This window comes from Oncorhynchus masou, chromosome 29 (assembly GCF_036934945.1).
Source record: "Oncorhynchus masou masou isolate Uvic2021 chromosome 29, UVic_Omas_1.1, whole genome shotgun sequence".
Classification (NCBI taxonomy): domain Eukaryota; kingdom Metazoa; phylum Chordata; class Actinopteri; order Salmoniformes; family Salmonidae; genus Oncorhynchus; species Oncorhynchus masou.
Window position 1 is genome coordinate 67,654,562 of NC_088240.1, and position 20,320 is coordinate 67,674,881.

Sequence of the window (20,320 nt, forward strand, 5' to 3'; positions counted from 1 at the left end):
AATGCCTAAACCTAATAATTTCACAAGAATGGCAGCAAGGACAAAGTTCCCGGCCTGTCTAATACAAGGTCTTTATTCATTTCCCTCCAGAGAATCCTTCGACATGATAACAGGAGGGGGAATAGTGAAATTGTTGTTTTGGATTAAATTAGACTGTCAGCTTTAACTTCAGTATTTTCATTCATATTGGGTGAACCGTTGAGAAATGACAGCACTTTTGGGGGGGTTGTGTTTCAGAATTGTGTCCAATATAAATGACTTAGTCACTTATTGTAAATAAGAATAGAACATTATGGATTCTACCATGATTGCGTATAATGATCAAAGTTAGGCACAAGTCATGTCTAAATGTCTCATTCGTAATCATGGTGGCGTTCACCCAACATGGATGAAAATACCTTCAAATTAAATCTAAATGTCTGCACTTTAACCTGTTGTCATTGTATAATTTCATATCCAATGTGCTGGAGTACAGAGCCAAAACAAAATAAGTCACTGTCACAATACTTTTGGAGCTCACTAAGAAATGTTGTAAAAGGGGACGGAGAGGTTACACCATTGTTTTGAAGTTGTCTATGGCTTCTGTTGCTTTCTCCAGCTCCGTCTGGCTCTGACGCAGCTGGAAGAGGGTGAGAGAGCAGAATCACAGGTCACCACACACTTCAGAAGCTGCTGATAATCTCACTTTACAAGCAGAGCCAAGCAAAACATTTTTACTGTGGGAATGCCCCACTTTCCAAAACCTGAGTAATAACTTTCCACCACATCCCACCCCCTTCTTACCTTCTCAGTGTCCAGATCCTGTACTTTAACAGGCACCTTCTCCTTGTAGTCACTCTTATCCATCTTTTTTCTCAGTTTATCCATTGTTTTCTCCAGCTCTCCCTTCTTCATAGTCAGCTTGGCCATCTCCTTCTCCAAGTCTATCAGACCCTGGGAGAGAGATTGAAAAGGAAACGTAGTTGTAGAAACAGGAAAAAGAGAATTTCACTAGGGAAGAAACAGATGTCTGTTTGGCACACAGTCATAAGTGTATACTAATCACAACACCGAATAATGTGCGGTTGAAGCCTGTAAAATGGACCTCGTACCCTGAGCATGAGGTGGACGGTGCACCTGTCGGAGGCAATGGCCACAGCACAGCCCTCTGGGACGGCCCCGGTGGCTGGGACGGGCTGGATGGTCTGGGACAGAGACAGGGTCTGGATCTGCAGACTGTACTGCTCCACCAGAGACATCGTCTCACTGTCTATACACTGGAGGTAGCCTGGGGAGGGAGGGGGTTAGGGCTATGAGAAGTGTTCTTTCTAGTCACCAAAGTAGATAATCATGCCAATTCTGACTAAATCATACACCCTTGCTGTAAATGTAGTACAGTGCTTGTGGTCATATGAACTCACAATCGGCGCGTGTCTTGGTCAGGTTGTAGTCGGCCCTGAGTGAACGGATGGTACGGACCACGGTCATCACAAACTCCATCTTACGGTCCACGTCCTCACTATGCCAGCAGAACTAGAGACCACACAGATGACGGTCAGACAACCTCAAACTACAGTCAACACAAACCACAGGGCATATTATACTGACATACAGTATACATTTAAGTCATTTAGCAGACGCTCTTATCCAGAGCGACTTACAAGTTAATTTTTACCTTTTTTATTTAACCAGGCAAGTCAGTTAAGAACACATTCTTATTTTTCAATGACGGCCTGGGAACAGTGGGTTAACTGCCTGTTCAGGGGCAGAACGACAGATTTGTACCTTGTCGGCTCGGGGGTTTGAACTCACAACCTTCCGGTTACTAGTCCAACGCTCTAACCACTAGGCTACCCTGCCGCCCCAGTGTATACTCAGTGTATCAATATAAAATTCCGTCCCTCGAATCTCTCTCCTCACCACCTCAATCTCAGGGTAGGGCGTGACATGGATACTAGAGCAGTCATCCTGGGATCGTCGCCGTGGCAACCTCTGGTAGAGCTCCTCGCCCACGAAGGGCATTACGGGAGCTAGGAGACGCAGGCCGGTCTCCAGGCAGGTGAACAGGGTCTGTCTGCAGACTTCAGCCTGGCTCTGAGACCCACTGTCTTCCTCCGCCCTGGAGAACACTGGCTTCACACTCTCCTAGAGGGGTGAGAGAAGGAGTGGATGGAGGTTGGGAGCAGGAAGTTAAGGAGTGGCAATATATTAATCCCACACACACACACACCAGATAGATGGCACAGAGCTCGTAGAGCCAGAAGTTGTAGATGGCTGTGGTGATAGCTGGGAAGTCGTAGGCCTGGAACCCTGCATTACACAGACCCACAGCAGAACACAGACGGGACAGAATCCACCGGTCTGACACGCTCTCCTCCCCACACAGCTGACATGAGGAGAATTGGACATTTTACAGAGATATAAAACTAAATACCATGTTATCATTCAAAGACACGTATTCACTCACTATAAAATTAATTATTTCTCTAAGCAACTTTATTTTCCTTCATTTACATGGGCATGACACTGCAGTAAGCACACACTGAATAGATACGTCTCTCACCTGGGCTTTCTCTGAAGGAACAAAGTTGCCTCCCAGCGTTCTCATGGCAAACTTCACAGCATTCCACAGCTTGTTACAGAAGTTACGGTAACCAAGGATACGATTCACATCCATGTTAATGTCCCTGCCTGAGAGAGTTAGAAAGGGTAGTGGTGGTGGGTACATGGCATGCCAGCCATAAAAACATGGACACAGCCACACCACTAGATGGCAGTAGTGAGTGGTGTACCTTGGCTGGTGTAGGCACACAGGGCGAAGCGGAGGGCATCTGTGCCACACTCTGGGATACCAGTGGGGTAGTCAGACTGCTGTCCCTGCTTGGCCTTCTCTACCTCTACTGGGTCCAGATTACTGTCCTGCAGCTGGCTGTACAGACCCTGCACACACACAAAGAGTCAGCAGAGACATCTCTCTGTGTCCTGGTGCTTCGTTCTAGGTCCTTAACCACACTTGCAGTTCAACAGCTTTGTGACAACATAAATGCATGACACTTTGATTCAACGCAGCAAGAGACACTGTTGGTTCCTCAATCCACCTGATATAGTAAGAGTATGTGCTGCCTGTCCCCAGAGCCCTGTATAGCAGTGGTCACCAACCGGACAATCTTCAAGGCATTCCTAGTCGATCACCAAAGAAAAAGGCTTTAAAAAAAATTGTGTTGAGCTGTTGGCGGTAGGTGCACTTGATTCAGATGCACTGCGCACCGGGTAGGCAAAGTGTTCCCATTTTCAACCAAAGTGTACCCATTTTCATTTGTCTGAAAAGACACTCCACCTACCCAGCAGACCCGGAGAAGTGTGGCTAAATCTAGTGTGCTTATTGCGCTGGCCATTCAGATAGCTCAAATCACCATGCCTACAGCTTCCACGGCCCCGGTTACAGCAAAGTTTGATCCAAACCTACAGGAGAGTTCATAAAACTATGACCACAGAGAGAGAGACTGTCACAGAATACAGCAAAGAGCTGCTGTTTTTATGAGTGAGTTCATGTCAAAGTGTATATTCAGTACTGTCAACGCTATTTTTATTCGACACTATTACAACAACAAAAAACGCACTTCTCCCTACTTCCACTCGTGCTGTAATGAATTAGCAGCCAAGTGTCTCGATAGCCCTGAATTTGTATTATTATTAGCAGCTCATCATGTCCATTTTAATATTGAGGATTAGAGCAGAGACGTGAGAGATGGATCCTCTGCTGCTCTCTCCCCTGAGACTAATGTAGTGTTCAAAACCACAGGGAACTCGGAAGAAAACGAGATCTGACTGGGATTTTTTTTTCTAGATCACTGACATCATGATTTGACCTCTTCTTCAGTTGTCTTGAAAGCACCAAGACCATTAGATAGATGCAGGTACCATAGTCCAGTAGGAAAAAAAAGCTAATTATTTGAAAATTATCTAAATTTATGCTCAGTTGTGCCTCGCAAGTACTCAGACTGATCTATTTTGTTAGCAAAGCTAGAGTTTTCTTAATAAAATATGGTCTGAGAATTACTATATTGGCAGGCCAGGCATGTAGCCAATATGCTGTGATAATGTATTAGACCTACTGCACAAACCTCATTCCTACAGAATAGTTTTTATTGGGTTAAATGCTGTTTATTTTCCTAAATCATAGCGGTAGATATCGGCTTGCTTTTTGACTACGAAAGTGACCTTGACTCAGAAAAGGTTGGTGGCCACTGCTCTAGAGGGCTGACTCAGCTTTAGGCTTGAGTGACACACCGTTTATACTGTATACCGGGGTATTTCAGCTGGGGGGTGCGTGCTACGCCACTGCTTTTAACTATAAGTATAACTATAAGAAACCTAAATTATATCTAGCTCATGGCTCCAGCTATACATTTGGTTCACTAGCTTTCTAGCTGTGGCAAGATCAAGTGTCTTGGTTACAGCTTATTGGTTACATTCAATCCCCTCCTGGATCAAGAGCCCTGTTGCTTAACTTGTTTTGTGCCCCTTGTGTGCATTTCCGGTAATACTGTATACCCCAGTATGGTACAGCAACGCTATGACGCTAAGAAAATGTGGATACCTCCGAACCCTACTCAGCTCAGTTTGAGGGAGCAACACTAGGAGAGACAGATAAAGGGCCTCAATAGAGCCTGGAATAGCTGCTTAATAAGCAGACAGTACAACAGCCCCCATGGGAGCACGGTGTGTTACCTCCACAGAGATGCCTGTGATGACGTCCAGGGGGTCGATGACGTTCCCCAGAGATTTGCTCATCTTCCTCCCGTGGGCGTCCCTCACCACCGCATGGAGGTACACCTAGTATCAAACACAGCCATTACCAATACTACACAGCCATTACCATTACCATTACTATACAGGCTGTCCCCATTGTAATCAATGACATGCTAGACCGGTCAGAGGCAGCAGGTGATTACTTCCAAATGAGCCATACCTCTTTGAAGGGCAGCTTGCCGGTGAGTTTGAGGCCCATCATCACCATGCGGGCCACCCAGAAGAACAGGATGTCATGACCTGTCTCCAGCAGGCTACCTGGATAGAACACACTCAGGTCCTGGGTCTGGACAGAGAGAGGAAAACCTGTATTACACACTCAGGTCCTGGGTCTGGACAGAGAGAGGAAAACCTGTATTACACACTCAGGTCCTGGGTCTGGACAGAGAGAGGAAAACCTGTATTACACACTCAGGTCCTGGGTCTGGACAGAGAGAGGAAAACCTGTATTACACACTCAGGTCCTGGGTCTGGACAGAGAGAGGAAAACCTGTATTACACACTCAGGTCCTGGGTCTGGACAGAGAGAGGAAAACCTGTATTACACACTCAGGTCCTGGGTCTGGACAGAGAGAGGAAAACCTGTATTACACACTCAGGTCCTGGGTCTGGACAGAGAGAGGAAAACCTGTATTACACACTCAGGTCCTGGGTCTGGACAGAGAGAGGAAAACCTGTATTACACACTCAGGTCCTGGGTCTGGACAGAGAGAGGAAAACCTGTATTACACACTCACGTCCTGGGTCTGGACAGAGAGAGGAAAACCTGAATTACACACTCACGTCCTGGGTCTGGACAGAGAGAGGAAAACCTGTATTACACACTCAGGTCCTGGGTCTGGACAGAGAGAGGAAAACCTGTATTACACACTCAGGTCCTGGGTCTGGACAGAGAGAGGAAAACCTGAATTACACACTCACGTCCTGGGTCTGGACAGAGAGAGGAAAACCTGTATTACACACTCACGTCCTGGGTCTGGACAGAGAGAGGAAAACCTGTATTACACACTCAGGTCCTGGGTCTGGACAGAGAGAGGAAAACCTGTATTACACACTCAGGTCCTGGGTCTGGACAGAGAGAGGAAAACCTGTATTACACACTCAGGTCCTGGGTCTGGACAGAGAGAGGAAAACCTGTATTACACACTCACGTCCTGGGTCTGGACAGAGAGAGGAAAACCTGTATTACACACTCAGGTCCTGGGTCTGGACAGAGAGAGGAAAACCTGTATTACACACTCACGTCCTGGGTCTGGACAGAGAGAGGAAAACCTGTATTACACACTCAGGTCCTGGGTCTGGACAGAGAGAGGAAAACCTGAATTACACACAGAGGGTATCACTCACTCAGCTCTAGACACATCTTAACCACACATTCAATATCGTCAAAACAGGAACTATGGAAAGCTTATGTTAACTTTAATACACACACAGCCTCAGACACACACACACACACACACACACACACAGCATCACCTCGTTGGGCCAGCCGAAGATGGAGAAGGGGAAAATACCAGAGGAGAACCATGTATCCAGGACATCCTCATCTGTAACACAGGAAGTGAACAAAAATCCCTGGGCAAAATACTCCATTCCACTGTAAATGATCATCATTTGAGAGAAGATCTTACCCTGTCTGAGGGTGACCTTGTCAGTGGAGACGTTGAAGCGCTTGGCAGCTTTATCTCTGGCGTCCTCCTCTGTCCTCCCACTCACCCAGTAATGACCATCCATGTCCTGGAGGACGAGCAGGAAGCCAGAGAGATGGGACATGGATTGTTAGGACAGGTGTGACTTAAAATACACAGAGAAAATGAGAGAGAAACAGATCTCACCTCTCCTGGTGTGACTGAAGGGTCATTCACAGTGACAAAGTAGGCTGGGATCCTGTGACCCCACCACAGCTGACGGGAGATACACCAGTCCCTGGGAGGGAGGGAGAACGAGAGACGGATGAGTTCAAGTGAATATGTAAGAAATAAGAGGGTGAGGAAGGAGAGAGTGAAGAGGGGTGAGGAAACCTGAGCACAACTGGTGACAGATGAAACACTAAAGAGGAAAAGGGGTTTGGTGCTGGAGTAGAGGTGCTCCCTGTTTTTAACTAGGGATCTAACCAGGATCTGTAATACACCTGATTTCTATAATGGAGAGAGTGTGGCGTGTCACCTAATGCATAGAGAGATGGAGCACATTAAAGAGTAGAACGGGAAGGACAGCGAGGAAAGAGAAAGACTGATGACAAAAGAGGTATAGAAGGAAGAGGAAAACAGAACCAGAAAGGAGATGGAGGTGATCGAGTGAGGGAATGGAGGGGATAGAGGTGATGGAGAGAGAGGAAGGGACTGGGAGGGAGGGGTGCAGAGTAAACCTACCTGATGTTGTCCAACCAGTTGAACCAGGTCTTATGGTGGTGGTCTGGGATGATTTTGAGTCTTCCCTCCCGGACCGAGTCAGCTGCCTGCTTGCCCATGTCAGCACAATTCACATACCACTGAGGCTTCAGCAGGGGCTCCACTATGTCCTTAGAACGACTGGGGAGGAGAAACACACTCACATTCAATACTATTCAAAACCATAACTTTCTCACTAACACACTCCCACACAGACGTGACCACATTTCGTCCACTGATGCACGTGAAGCTGAAAAAAGGAACGCACATTGACTAGACTGTGTTGATGTGCTCGTAATGTGGACTGATCGTAACACACCTGCAGACCGGCACCACCATGGGGTTGTCTCTGGACTCCTTGAACTGGCCTCTGTCCTTCAGAGCCTGTAGCACAGCCTTCCTTGCTTCGAAACGTTTCATACCCTGAGAGAGCGAGATATAAGAGAGAGAGGAGGTAGGCAGAGAAAAACAGAGAGGAAGTTACCTAACAGATCAACAAGGAAGAAGAGGAAGAAGAAGAGTGACAGAACACCACAACTACTAAGACAGCATGAAGACAAGATCCAGTGAAGAAGAAGTGGGAGTGTACTGTACCAGGCGAAGAAGTAGTGAGAGTACTGTACCAGGTGAAGAAGTAGTGAGAGTGTACTGTACCAGGCGAAGAAGTAGTGAGAGTACTGTACCAGGTGAAGAAGTGGGAGTGTACTGTACCAGGCGAAGAAGTGGGAGTGTACTGTACCAGGCGAAGAAGTAGAGAGAGTGTACTGTACCCGGTGAAGAAGTGGGAGTGTACTGTACCAGGCGAAGAAGTAGTGAGAGTGTACTGTACCCGGTGAAGAAGTGGGAGTGTACTGTACCCGGTGAAGAAGTGAGAGTGTACTGTACCCGGTGAAGAAGTGGGAGTGTACTGTACCCGGTGAAGAAGTGAGAGTGTACTGTACCCGGCGAAGAAGTGGGAGTGTACTGTACCAGGCGAAGAAGTGGGAGTGTACTGTACCCGGCGAAGAAGTGGGAGTGTACTGTACCCGGTGAAGAAGAAGTGGGAGTGTACTGTACCAGGCGAAGAAGTGAGAGTGTACTGTACCCGGCGAAGAAGTGGGAGTGTACTGTACCCGGTGAAGAAGAAGTGGGAGTGTACTGTACCCGGTGAAGAAGTAGTGAGAGTGTACTGTACCCGGTGAAGAAGTAGTGAGAGTGTACTGTACCAAGTGAAGAAGTAGTGAGAGTGTACTGTACCAAGTGAAGAAGAAGTGGGAGTGTACTGTACCAGGCGAAGAAGTGAGAGTGTACTGTACCCGGTGAAGAAGAAGTGAGAGTGTACTGTACCCGGTGAAGAAGTAGTGAGAGTGTACTGTACCCGGTGAAGAAGTAGTGAGAGTGTACTGTACCAAGTGAAGAAGTAGTGAGAGTGTACTGTACCAAGTGAAGAAGAAGTGGGAGTGTACTGTACCCGGTGAAGAAGTAGTGAGAGTGTACTGTACCCGGTGAAGAAGAAGTGGGAGTGTACTGTACCCGGTGAAGAAGAAGTGAGAGTGTACTGTACCCGGTGAAGAAGTAGTGAGAGTGTACTGTACCCGGTGAAGAAGTAGTGAGAGTGTACTGTACCAGGTGAAGAAGAAGTGAGAGTGTACTGTACCAGGTGAAGAAGAAGTGGGAGTGTACTGTACCCGGTGAAGAAGTAGTGAGAGTGTACTGTACCCGGTGAAGAAGAAGTGAGAGTGTACTGTACCCGGTGAAGAAGAAGTGAGAGTGTACTGTACCCGGTGAAGAAGAAGTGAGAGTGTACTGTACCCGGTGAAGAAGTAGTGAGAGTGTACTGTACCAAGTGAAGAAGAAGTGGGAGTGTACTGTACCCGGTGAAGAAGAAGTGGGAGTGTACTGTACCCGGTGAAGAAGAAGTGAGAGTGTACTGTACCCGGTGAAGAAGTAGTGAGAGTGTACTGTACCCGGTGAAGAAGTAGTGAGAGTGTACTGTACCAAGTGAAGAAGTAGTGAGAGTGTACTGTACCAAGTGAAGAAGAAGTGGGAGTGTACTGTACCCGGTGAAGAAGAAGTGAGAGTGTACTGTACCCGGTGAAGAAGTAGTGAGAGTGTACTGTACCAAGTGAAGAAGTAGTGAGAGTGTACTGTACCAGGTGAAGAAGAAGTGGGAGTGTACTGTACCCGGTGAAGAAGTAGTGAGAGTGTACTGTACCAAGTGAAGAAGTAGTGAGAGTGTACTGTACCAAGTGAAGAAGAAGTGAGAGTGTACTGTACCAGGTGAAGAAGAAGTGAGAGTGTACTGTACCCGGTGAAGAAGAAGTGAGAGTGTACTGTACCAGGTGAAGAAGAAGTGAGAGTGTACTGTACCAAGTGAAGAAGTAGTGAGAGTGTACTGTACCAAGTGAAGAAGAAGTGAGAGTGTACTGTACCAGGTGAAGAAGTAGTGAGAGTGTACTGTACCCGGTGAAGAAGTAGTGAGAGTGTACTGTACCAAGTGAAGAAGAAGTGAGAGTGTACTGTACCCGGTGAAGAAGTAGTGAGAGTGTACTGTACCCGGTGAAGAAGTAGTGAGAGTGTACTGTACCAAGTGAAGAAGAAGTGGGAGTGTACTGTACCCGGTGAAGAAGAAGTGGGAGTGTACTGTACCAGGCGAAGAAGTAGTGAGAGTGTACTGTACCAGGCGAAGAAGTAGTGAGAGTGTACTGTACCCGGTGAAGAAGAAGTGAGAGTGTACTGTACCAGGCGAAGAAGTAGTGAGAGTGTACTGTACCAGGCGAAGAAGTAGTGAGAGTGTACTGTACCAAGTGAAGAAGAAGTGAGAGTGTACTGTACCAGGCGAAGAAGTAGTGAGAGTGTACTGTACCAGGCGAAGAAGTAGTGAGAGTGTACTGTACCAAGTGAAGAAGAAGTGAGAGTGTACTGTACCCGGTGAAGAAGAAGTGAGAGTGTACTGTACCAGGCGAAGAAGTAGTGAGAGTGTACTGTACCCGGTGAAGAAGAAGTGGGAGTGTACTGTACCAGGCGAAGAAGAAGTGAGAGTGTACTGTACCCGGTGAAGAAGAAGTGAGAGTGTACTGTACCCGGTGAAGAAGAAGTGAGAGTGTACTGTACCAAGTGAAGAAGAAGTGGGAGTGTACTGTACCCGGTGAAGAAGAAGTGAGAGTGTACTGTACCAGGTGAAGAAGAAGTGAGAGTGTACTGTACCCGGTGAAGAAGAAGTGAGAGTGTACTGTACCAGGTGAAGAAGAAGTGAGAGTGTACTGTACCAGGTGAAGAAGAAGTGAGAGTGTACTGTACCAGGTGAAGAAGAAGTGAGAGTGTACTGTACCAGGTGAAGAAGTAGTGGGAGTGTACTGTACCAGGTGAAGAAGAAGTGAGAGTGTACTGTACCCGGTGAAGAAGAAGTGAGAGTGTACTGTACCAGGTGAAGAAGAAGTGAGAGTGTACTGTACCAGGTGAAGAAGAAGTGAGAGTGTACTGTACCAGGTGAAGAAGAAGTGAGAGTGTACTGTACCAAGAATGGAGCCGGTACGTTGATGAGCAGGCCGTTCTCATCCAGGATGTTGATGAAGGCCAGGTTGTGTCTGTTTCCAAGCTCATAATCATTACGGTCATGGGCTGGGGTGATCTTCACAGCACCTAGTGGAGAGAGAGAGAAAGGTTCCGTAACATCTCAACCATACAAACTAACAGTATCCCACTATTCCTTGGGTCACCAGAATAGCCCAGGACAGACACATGGCCACACAGCATAGTTAGTACCTGTTCCAAAGTTGATGTCCACAAATTCATCAAACACAATGGGCATCATCCTGTCACAGAAGGGATGAAGCACCATCTTCCCTTTAAGGTTCTGAGAGCCACAGATAAACCAAAACCTGTTAGTTCTCAATTAGAATGCAAAAACATTCATCAAAACAACATTTTAAATGTTTTTTTCCAAAGAGCACATGTATTGGAAGGTTGTAGAGACGGCAGGGTGTGTGTGTGGGTTGTAGAGACCTGGTATCTGGGGTCGGCAGGGTGGACGGCCACAGCAGAATCTCCCAGCATGGTCTCTATACGAGTGGTCGCCACAATCACCTCCTCATCTGACAGTGAGACATTTAATAAGATATTTTTAAAAATGGAAGAGAGCAATTAACATAATTGACAGAATCACTCAAGATAAAGCCGTGTCCCTGTACCTCCCCAGCCCAAAATGACTCTCCCCTTTCTCTCTGTCTTACCTGATCCCTCTATCTTGTAGGAGAAGGAGATCAGTACTCCAAACTCCACTTTGTCCTTGTAGCCAGGCACGGGCAGCAGAGTCCTGCCAGTCAGCTCCTTCTTATCCACCTGGACAATACAGCATCATGGGAGTGTTCATTATGGTATGCAACAGAATAGACGTTTCAAAAACGGTTTAAAACATTTCACAACAGAATCATACCTCTATATCCGAGATGGCAGAGTTGAGGGTGCAGGACCAGTTGACCAGCCTCTTGCTCCTGTAGATTACGCCATCCTCATGCAGACGAATGAACGCCTCCTGGACTGCATTGGACAGTTTCTAGAGAGGGAGTCACAATAGTTTAGTGTTGGGAACATTACAAAGTTAGTAAAGGCTCAGTCTAGACATAGTACTTTATGTATTAGACTAATAAAGCTCTCATAAGTTGTCCAGGATAACACAGTAAAAGGTGACAGGTAATGTAACGTAAAGTGTAAGGTAATGTAAACAATAGTAAACTCACAGGGTCCATGGTGAAGCAGGCTCTGTCCCAGTCCAGAGAGGAACCCAGCTTCTTCAGCTGGTGGTAGATACGGTCTCCCTTCCTACAACACAGCGCAGGGAGGAAGAAAGAGAGGAACTCGAGCTCTAACTTCCTCTTCTATTGTTGTTCTTTCTTTTGAAACCCTCTCCTTCCTCTCCCTCCACTCACTCGTTCTTCCACTTCCAGACCTCTTGGATGAACTGGTCTCTCCCCAGGTCGTGACGGCTCAAGCCCCTCTCCCTCATCAGTTTTTTCTCCACCACCACCTGGGTGGCGATGCCCGCGTGGTCACAGCCTGGGTTCCACAGGGTCGTCTCGCCACGCATACGGTGCCTGGGGAGAGGGAGGAAACAGGAAATGAACCATCATACTGCGATAAGGACAGAACTAAATTACAGCACTCCAGAATGTTGAGAATGGGACAAGACATGAATGTTGAGAATGGGACAAGACATGAATGTTGAGAATGGGACAAGACATGAATGTTGAGTATGGGACAAGACATGAATGTTGAGTATGGGACAAGACATGAATGTTGAGTATGGGACAAGACATGAATGTTGAGAGAGGTGAAGAGAAAAGTGGGACATGTAGAGTCATGAAAGCAAGACAGCAAGAGAGAGAGACGGCTAGAGAGAAAGAGAGAGTGTGAGAGGTTGGTAGAAAGAATATAGAGTGAGACTGGTGAAAGGATGTGAAAATAAAAACTGCTCGAAAGGGAGAGAGCAGGTTGGTGTAATCAGATAGAGAATCCCATTACCATCTGGTCAGACAGTCCTGGATGGCGTTGGTTAGGGCATGGCCTAAGTGAAGAGATCCCGTCACATTGGGCGGAGGGATACACATCATGAACACTCCACGGGGATTCGGCTCACTGATACTCTTCCGCTGAAGAATATAAGAACATCATAATAGCTTGATTATGACCTCCGCCATGGGCTGGTTAAATGTCACATTTCATAAACTATGAAATACATAAAAGAGAGTGACAGTCTCACCCCGTACTCAGGTTTGAAGTATCCCTGCTTCTCCCACCAGGAGTACCAGGCTGCCTCCACGTACTGAGGACTGTATGAGTCTGGCAGGGGGCTCAGGACGTCTGACACAGGGAGAGATAGTAGTTTAATATGCACCACACGCACACACACACACACTTGAGTATAATAGAGAGTGGTGGATGGATAATAATAGAGATCCTATCAATTATTCAAATTCCCAATTCTATGGTTAATAAGCACCTTTTTTCTCTCCAGGAGGGGTGGGGACGTCGTATGAGATCACTCCCAGATCCTTCTTCTCTGGTTTGGCCTTTTTCTGGAGAGAGACTGATGAGACCTATTGGCAAGACACTTACTGAAAACTGTAAAAGGAGTAAAAACTGAAAAAGGAGTATACTTTAAGGATCATCATCTTGTTGGGTTCCAGTTGATCCACACAGCAACGGTCTTTGCAACAGGGAAAAAGAGAAATGAAACCAGCCACCTGTCCATCTTCATACCTCTGTCGGAGGTGCCAGTTTCTTTTCTTGCTTTTTCTTCTCCTCCATCATCTTCTTCTGTTGGAACTTCTCCAGCTTCTCTCTGTTTTTAGCCTCCTTCTTCAGCTGAGCTTCTGTCTTTGGTTTGCCTGAGTGAGAGAACACACTTCTGAGAATCACACACACACACACACACACAAACAAACCCAAGCTGACACACACACACACACACACACACACACAGCTATGTATCCAGAAAATATTCCTCTAATGTAACTAACTGACAAGATGCCAAATGTAGTGAAAACAAACGGGTTTGCTATTCAGCTTGACAAGAAGACACCGTTGGTCTTCCGGATAATTAAGTTATTCTTCAATCTAAAGCTGATCACAAAGAAACTAGGCCAGAATTTCTCTTACATTTGCAGGTTGCAAATGTCATCACCTCAAGCAACTTTGCAGGTATACGAGTCAACTCACAATTATAATAATTGTTTTATTGCATACAATATACAATCGAACTGAAGCTTTTTGTCATTTTATTGATTCCATATGGTTTGCAAATTCTTAAAGCTGCAACGTAACTTTTTGGGCGACCCAACCAAATTCACAGAGAAATTTGTGTTATAGATCTGCCATTCTCATTGAAAGCATGTCTAAGAAGTGGTAGATCTGTTCTACTTTCACTATTTCTATGCTTCCTGTTCTCAAGTTTAGTTTTTGTGTATTTTACTTTCGTTTTTTGTACACCGGATTCAAACAGCTGTAAATACAATATTTTTGTTTATGGAAAATATATATTTCACAGCGGTTTAGATGGTACAATGATTCTCTACACGATACTTGCTTGTTATGTTATATAAACTGAAGTTAGGCGCAATATTAGAATCTTAGCAACCAGAAAATGGGGGAGCAATTTCTGCATAGTGCGTCTTTAACACATACTACCAGACGAGTTTCTCACAGTCACAGACATGGCCTAAGCCTCTTACCATTGGTAGCGTTGGCATCAGCAGTTGGATTAGCATTAGCAGCAGGAACAGGAGCAACGCTGGGTTTGGGTGTGACGGGCACCATCTTCTCACACAGAGAGATCTGTCCCAGGACCTTGACAAACTGAGGCTGGTTGACACAGGTCAGAAACCACCTGGTCACGTTCGTCAGGGCTTTCCTGTTGGACGGCTCCAAGGCCTAGTATGACATAATAAAAGGAACGTTATTAGAGTTCAAACAATGTGAAACAGGAAGATCTTACATTGGATATTACATGCAATTTCAGTCGAGTTGCTTTGCGTATCACCAACGTTGCTTGAGATGATGTCACTTGCAATTGCAACAGAAATTGCATATGGATTGCTTTGTGTGACGTCAGCTTTACAGTTCAACTGGGGTGTATTCATTACGCCGATTCTGTTGCTAAATGTTTTGTCTGTTGCAAAATGTTTTGCAAGAGAAACAGTTTCCTCCAAATGGAAAACGTTTTATACAACAAAAACGAGTGTTTCTATAGGACAAACGCAGGTAGGCCTCCCGTTTTGTTCTGCGTGCTCCATTTGCTTCCATTTAGTTCTTAAACGGTAAACAGGTTCTGTTGCAAGACGTAATAAATACACCCCAGCAGTCACTTACCAGACAGTCTGTTAACAGAAGACAAGTACTTTCACTTCTTCATAACTTTAAAGAATTAGGAAGAGGATATACATATAAGATAAATGTTAACAAAGACTTGGCTCACGTATTTGAAGGGCAGGAGTGCTGCAGTTGCAACAGCGATGTCAGCCAGAGTGAGGCTGTTTCCCACCAGGAATGTTCTAGGCTCCAGGTTCTTATCTAGAACGTTGAGCATGCGCATCATCTCAGCATGAGAACTCTGCTGAAGCTGCATGGAATCATCAGAATCAGAAAAAACAATTGGTAATCAACAATGTTAACACAGGAATTTGTCTTGGGCTGTGTTTTATTCCAGATTAGTGTTCCCTCTACTTGCTTTGTCATTGTTCAATCACTCCCATAGTCCAATTCATTTGAAATTAAGCAAATATTCCCCATTATACTCCTATTTGTGTTTGTGACTGCATGGGTTGCTGCCAGTGGTGAGACCCTCTCCCTCACCTTCTTATCCACTTCCATCACCCCCAGCAGTGGGAAAACCACAGCACAGGACACAGGAGTCAGCTCATTGTCTGCAAAGCTGAGCCACTGCCACACCTGGCTCTCCTGCTTAGCATTCGACCCTATCCTCTTCCCCTGAGAGGCTAGGTACCATGCAACAGCACTGGCCCCAAAGAGCACCTCACCTCCCCCAGAGCCCAGCACCAGGCTGGGGCGAGAGCACAGGGCCAGGGAGGCAGGAGGGTCCTCTATGAGTGTGCAGGGCCGAGAGGGGCAGAACTCTGCAGCGACCAGGGCCATGAGGCTCCTGAAGTCATCAGGGTGGGGGGAGATGTAGAGCGAAGCCATCCCTAGGTAAGGGGGGAGAATGATGACGGAGATGGGTATGTCAGACAATATAATGGCTGGCAATATATAACGCTTCATGAAATAGTACAGACTATTGGATGCAAACCACTTCACAAGTCATCCAATCTCAGCTAAAACTAGCAGGCTAGCTACATAACAGTAGGCAGTACCGTTACTGTTTTTGTCATGTTTGTTTATGCTAACTTAAGTTATGCTATACTAACGTGACATCTCTTGCAGGTAACAAACGCTAACGTTCGCTAAAAATATGGTAAGTAAACAGACAGTTCCACAAACAGATGTGCGCAGATAGCTACGCATCGAATCATGCAATATTTTCTAGTGCAACTAACCTGTCAAACAGAAAAGACATGCTAACAGGCTAGCTAGCTAACTTAACCATTAGCGGACTAAACTCTACTCCATGGTGAAGGAAGTTTATTGTAAATTTTATGTACCCATTCATTCTTGAAAAATATAACATAGCTAAATGCCTCATGAGCTTCGTTCAATGGTCGTACCCCATCAGAACCCAACATATAAGCTTGTTTTACTCCAATGTTTTGTAACCAAAGTAACGTTAGCTAAATGTAAACAAACATGGTATAGCCTAAACAATTTTTTTTTAACTATCATGTTGAGATCATGAATGGTCAGTCCTTGCATCCATAGCTCCATCTATTTGAGTTGTTACACTTCACCAGCCCCATCCCTCTGCTTTTTACCGAAGAAGTGGTAGTTATTCACCTGCATAGACACCATTAATTACGTACACAAACTTTTGATATAATACATCATTTTAAACTAAATGACACTTGCAAAAGTTGTCCATACCTTTGAATTAATAAGAAAGGGACGTCAACTCATGAGTTCCAGATAAGCAGTGTAAGTAGTCGACCGTCTTACGCAATGTTGCGCATATGTTTGGTTCGAAGGACGCTTTGGTCAGATTCATTTCTGCCACATCAAGACGACCTGTAAAAATGCCTTTTCCAAATTGACAATGACATTTGTCCATACTCTCACTCAGACCAATTATTGCAGTGTTATGAATGTGCAAATCAAAACTATCCAGCTTTAAGGCCAAATATATTGATAGACAAATGAATAAATTGCATTAGTCTGAGTGGGTGTGATCAATCAATTATCCTTTTTTAATCAAGCACGCATATAGTTCATAAAGTAACATCAATTCTAACACCTATTACCATATGAACTCACACAGTCAAAGCATGTTTCCCCAAAATAATACCATATTGTAATTGATCAAATGGCCAGCACACCCATGGGGATACCCAGCTTCACTTTTCTGACATATACACCATTCATCTCAGCTTTAGTCTTTTGGGATCCTGCTTTGTTACAACTAAGAAGTAGTAGAAATAGAAGTCATCTACTTTAGGGAGCAAAAAAAAAAAATGAAAATGTGTTGTGTGCCTAACTATGCATTTATGTTAGACAGCTTAGCTAGAGACATTGGCATTGCAGTGTACCCATCAATTCTCTCTTGCTATCTGGTGCATATTTACATACTTTATAAGAACAAGATACACCATTTTCAAGGTTTGCAATACATCTGCAATGTTATTGATGAACATTCTCTGTAGACCCAAACCATCCACAGTTCTGGTCCTGCCCAAAGACCTCCATTACATTCTCCACAACCGTTTCCGTGCTCCCTACTACTAGCCCTCCTGCCAACCTCACCACGTTTCCCACCCCGTTCCCACACCTCCACACTAGCTTCCCCATTCCCCCACCCACTGCCTTCACCTGCCCTCCCATCTCAGACACCACCGACCCCACAAACCCCCCACCCTGCTCCCACGCCTGGTCCCCGACCACCCTGGACACCCACCAGGCACTGTCCACAATCCCCCTGAATATACCCACCCCATCCCAGGCCAGGGTGCCCACCCCTGTGACCCCGTCCTGGCAGCTGGTGAACAGGGAGCCCACCAGTGGGGCTGTAATGCAATACAGGGTAGAGAAGCACATCTCCCCCACACCAAGTATCAGGCCTGTGACTGAGCCGACCCCAGAAACCAGGTCAGATGCCATGTTGTAGAACACAGAAAGGATGTCGCCTGGCAGGGCAGACAGGACCCCCAGGTCTTCCTGTAGGACAAAGGCCACCTAGGCGAGGAGAGGAGATATGCTCTGTTACAAGATATTGTCTGTTATAACAGAAACATATTTTTGTGATCAGAAATATAAAAGGATATGGATCCATCATGTGTTATTGTTTTTACCATCGAGGACCACTTTGGTATCAAAAAGTGATATATCTGTGATATATATATCACAAGTGATATCCTCTGAGTCCACCTTGTACATTTTGTTTAATGTCTGTTACCCAAAATAAATTCAATTCAATCACAGTATTGCATTCCATCATTAATCACCTGTCCAGGGATCCCAATGAGTGTGGAGACTACAGGGCGTAGAGGGGCCATGATCAGGGAGACAGAGGAGATGATGATATACACCAGAGGGTTGCTGGACGACTCTGTGTCCGACTCAGAGGCCAGTGTCTCGTTGTCCACTGAAGGAGTGATGAGAGGTTCTGTGTCGGCAGGTAGTGCCTTTATGCTTCGGTCAGTAGTCTCATCTAGTGTTTCCTCAATGGCGTCTGGCCTTGCGATCGCTCTTTGCTTTTCTACGACTCCGACCATCACATCACTGAGCAGTGTCACTATGTCTCCCACCGTTTCCCCATTTGCTTCTCCGCAACCCTCTGAAAATAGATCTGTCACTCCAATCATGTGTTCCAGCTCCTTAACACTCACCACCCTCTCCCCTTCCCCTGTCTCTCTCACAACCCCCACACTGAACCCACTCTGTCCCTCTGGACCAGCACAGCACACTGCAGACCACTGCACCCCAGCCTCACACCCCCCATCCCCACCTTCCTCCATCCCGGACCCCAACCTGAGCCCTGTGGCTCCTGTCAGGACGTAGAGCTGGCCCCCTGTGGAGCCACACTGGGGCAGGATGCTGCTTTGGATCAGCTCTCTGGCCAGGGAGCCCCAGTGGTGGAGGGGAGAGTCAGAATGAGCTTGGGGTTTACCCCCCACCACATCCCCTTGGAGCAGGGCTGGGGTCATCACCTGGGACCCTTCGTCCTCTTTCTCCTCCCCTCTGGCATCCTCTTCCTCCTTCTCTGTCTAGGAGATAGGTTGCAATTAGTATGAACATCATGATAAGTTAATGTTTGGCCCTTATTTGGGTAAAGCCTACTGTGCATTACAGTACATTTAGTGTCAATACAGTTTGTAAATAGAGGAGGATGTCTTTTACTCAGGTTTCATGGCAGAAATAATATGCCATGCAGACCATTCTAGTCTTGTGAGTGTTAGAGAGCTTGTCTCCTGACAGACATCTGAGTCAAATATCAAACTGTTGTTCACATTCATCTTTCTATTCACTCTGACTTGTTTTAACAAGGCCAGGTTTGCATGGAATGTTGATATCAACAGTAAGTTGACTGCCTCTAAAGGACGAGAGTTTCCTTTCACTTGAACAGGTTCCATATCACAAAAACATTATTGTACTACAGCTGGAGGAAAAGAGTCGTATACTGTTGGTTTGATCATGTCCGCTATAACTTGTGTGATTGTTGAGAATGTACACTAAACTGTACAAGGTAGTGCTTACGCAGTCCATGCATGACAATGATTCCACTGTTTCCACAGAATAGAAATAAAATAATCCTCCCTTACCCCCCATCCTTGGCTGAGATGAAAGGCAGAGTAAACAGCTGCGTCACAGGTCGGGTGGTGGAGCGTGGCGAACGACTGTCCCCCTGGCAGCCTGTGACAGAGGGGGGTCAGGAGGGGCCCCCCACCTACAGAGAGGCCCAGGGGAGGGGTCTGTCTGTAGAAGCTCTGTCTGCAGAGTGAGAAGCCTGGGTCTGGTTCTGATAGTGCCGTGACTGGTAGAGACAGCTCCAGAGTCAGAGTCAGCCCCAGCCAGATCCACCCTGCCCAGCCTGCATTACTGACACTGACACCAGCAGGACACCACCGCAGCAGCAGCATGGTGAGCTCAGCAAACCCACACACTCACAGAGAGAGAGGCTGGTAAATAATCCAGAGGTTTGTGCTGTATCTACGCAGATGGGAGGATAATGGCCGGTAGCTAGTGTTGGCAGCCAGGGAATCTCTGGTATGCCGTTCTTCTATCCCTTTCTCAATCTCTCCCTTCTTTTTTCTCTTCCACCCCATCAGCGTCTCCACCCATGTCTTTCTCCTTGGACTGTGTGTGCTGTGCCGTCTGTGTCTGGGCACAGTCTTGCTTACACTCTGCTTCTCCCTCCCTCCCTCACTGACAAGCTCACTCTCCCTCCCTCCCTCACACACACACATTCTCCCTCTAACTACACCTCTACCTGGCTCTCCCTCCCTCCTTCCTCTCTTTCATAGCTCTTTTTGGTTACACCTTTACCTCTCATTACTGTTAGG

The 20,320-nt window shown here is 46.3% G+C and overlaps 2 protein-coding genes and 1 long non-coding RNA gene across 7 annotated transcripts; 1 reads left to right on the forward strand and 2 right to left on the reverse strand.

The window, feature by feature from the left end:
* Positions 1–57: 57 nt before the first annotated feature.
* LOC135520366 (valine--tRNA ligase-like) lies at positions 58–16,897 on the reverse strand. Of its 5 annotated transcripts, XM_064945862.1 has the most exons (30): positions 16,692–16,713; positions 15,510–15,859; positions 15,133–15,276; positions 14,390–14,588; positions 13,419–13,546; positions 13,159–13,234; positions 12,919–13,019; positions 12,681–12,808; positions 12,089–12,253; positions 11,900–11,981; positions 11,596–11,715; positions 11,393–11,501; positions 11,166–11,254; positions 10,926–11,016; positions 10,678–10,802; positions 7,501–7,604; positions 7,164–7,322; positions 6,627–6,717; positions 6,423–6,528; positions 6,268–6,338; positions 4,952–5,077; positions 4,711–4,815; positions 2,772–2,919; positions 2,543–2,670; positions 2,210–2,365; positions 1,900–2,124; positions 1,401–1,512; positions 1,092–1,267; positions 784–933; positions 58–619 (listed from the first exon to the last, which is right to left on the reverse strand). In XM_064945862.1, the coding sequence occupies exons 2-30, from the start codon at positions 15,855–15,857 to the stop codon at positions 551–553; spliced, it is 3,831 nt and encodes a 1,276-aa protein (XP_064801934.1). In that variant the 5' UTR covers positions 15,858–15,859; positions 16,692–16,713; the 3' UTR covers positions 58–550. The 5 variants fall into 5 exon arrangements, with proteins under 5 accessions (XP_064801934.1, XP_064801932.1, XP_064801933.1 ...); XM_064945860.1 differs by having other exon boundaries at positions 6,268–6,528; positions 16,692–16,897; XM_064945861.1 differs by having other exon boundaries at positions 15,510–16,897.
* LOC135520369 (uncharacterized) lies at positions 16,099–19,947 on the forward strand. The gene is made up of 2 exons (XR_010452373.1): positions 16,099–16,128; positions 19,553–19,947. It is a non-coding gene; the product is annotated as an uncharacterized LOC135520369 (long non-coding RNA).
* On the reverse strand, positions 16,989–19,902 carry LOC135520368 (endonuclease domain-containing 1 protein-like). The gene is made up of 3 exons (XM_064945866.1): positions 19,580–19,902; positions 18,263–19,024; positions 16,989–17,993 (listed from the first exon to the last, which is right to left on the reverse strand). Exons 1-3 carry the CDS (start codon positions 19,895–19,897, stop codon positions 17,442–17,444), a joined length of 1,632 nt encoding a protein of 543 aa, XP_064801938.1. The 5' UTR covers positions 19,898–19,902; the 3' UTR covers positions 16,989–17,441.
* Positions 19,948–20,320: the final 373 nt, after the last annotated feature.

Bases quoted from the DNA above. Each gene is read 5' to 3' on its own strand.
- LOC135520366 (XM_064945859.1), bottom strand. From the start codon at position 15,935: ATGAAGCGTTATATATTGCCAGCCATTATATTGTCTGACATACCCATC. The intron at 7,323-7,500 runs GTGTGTTACGAT...TCTCCTCCCCAG, and splicing joins ATGGTGGTGCCGGTCTGCAG to TCGTTCTAAGGACATAGTGG. The intron at 6,529-6,626 runs GTGAGATCTGTT...CTCGTCCTCCAG, and splicing joins CTTCAGTCACACCAGGAGAG to GACATGGATGGTCATTACTG.
- LOC135520368 (XM_064945866.1), bottom strand. From the start codon at position 19,897: ATGCTGCTGCTGCGGTGGTGTCCTGCTGGTGTCAGTGTCAGTAATGCA. The intron at 19,025-19,579 runs GTAAGGGAGGAT...CCTATCTCCTAG, and splicing joins ATCTCAGCCAAGGATGGGGG to ACAGAGAAGGAGGAAGAGGA. The intron at 17,994-18,262 runs GTGATTAATGAT...CTCCTCGCCTAG, and splicing joins TCATTGGGATCCCTGGACAG to GTGGCCTTTGTCCTACAGGA.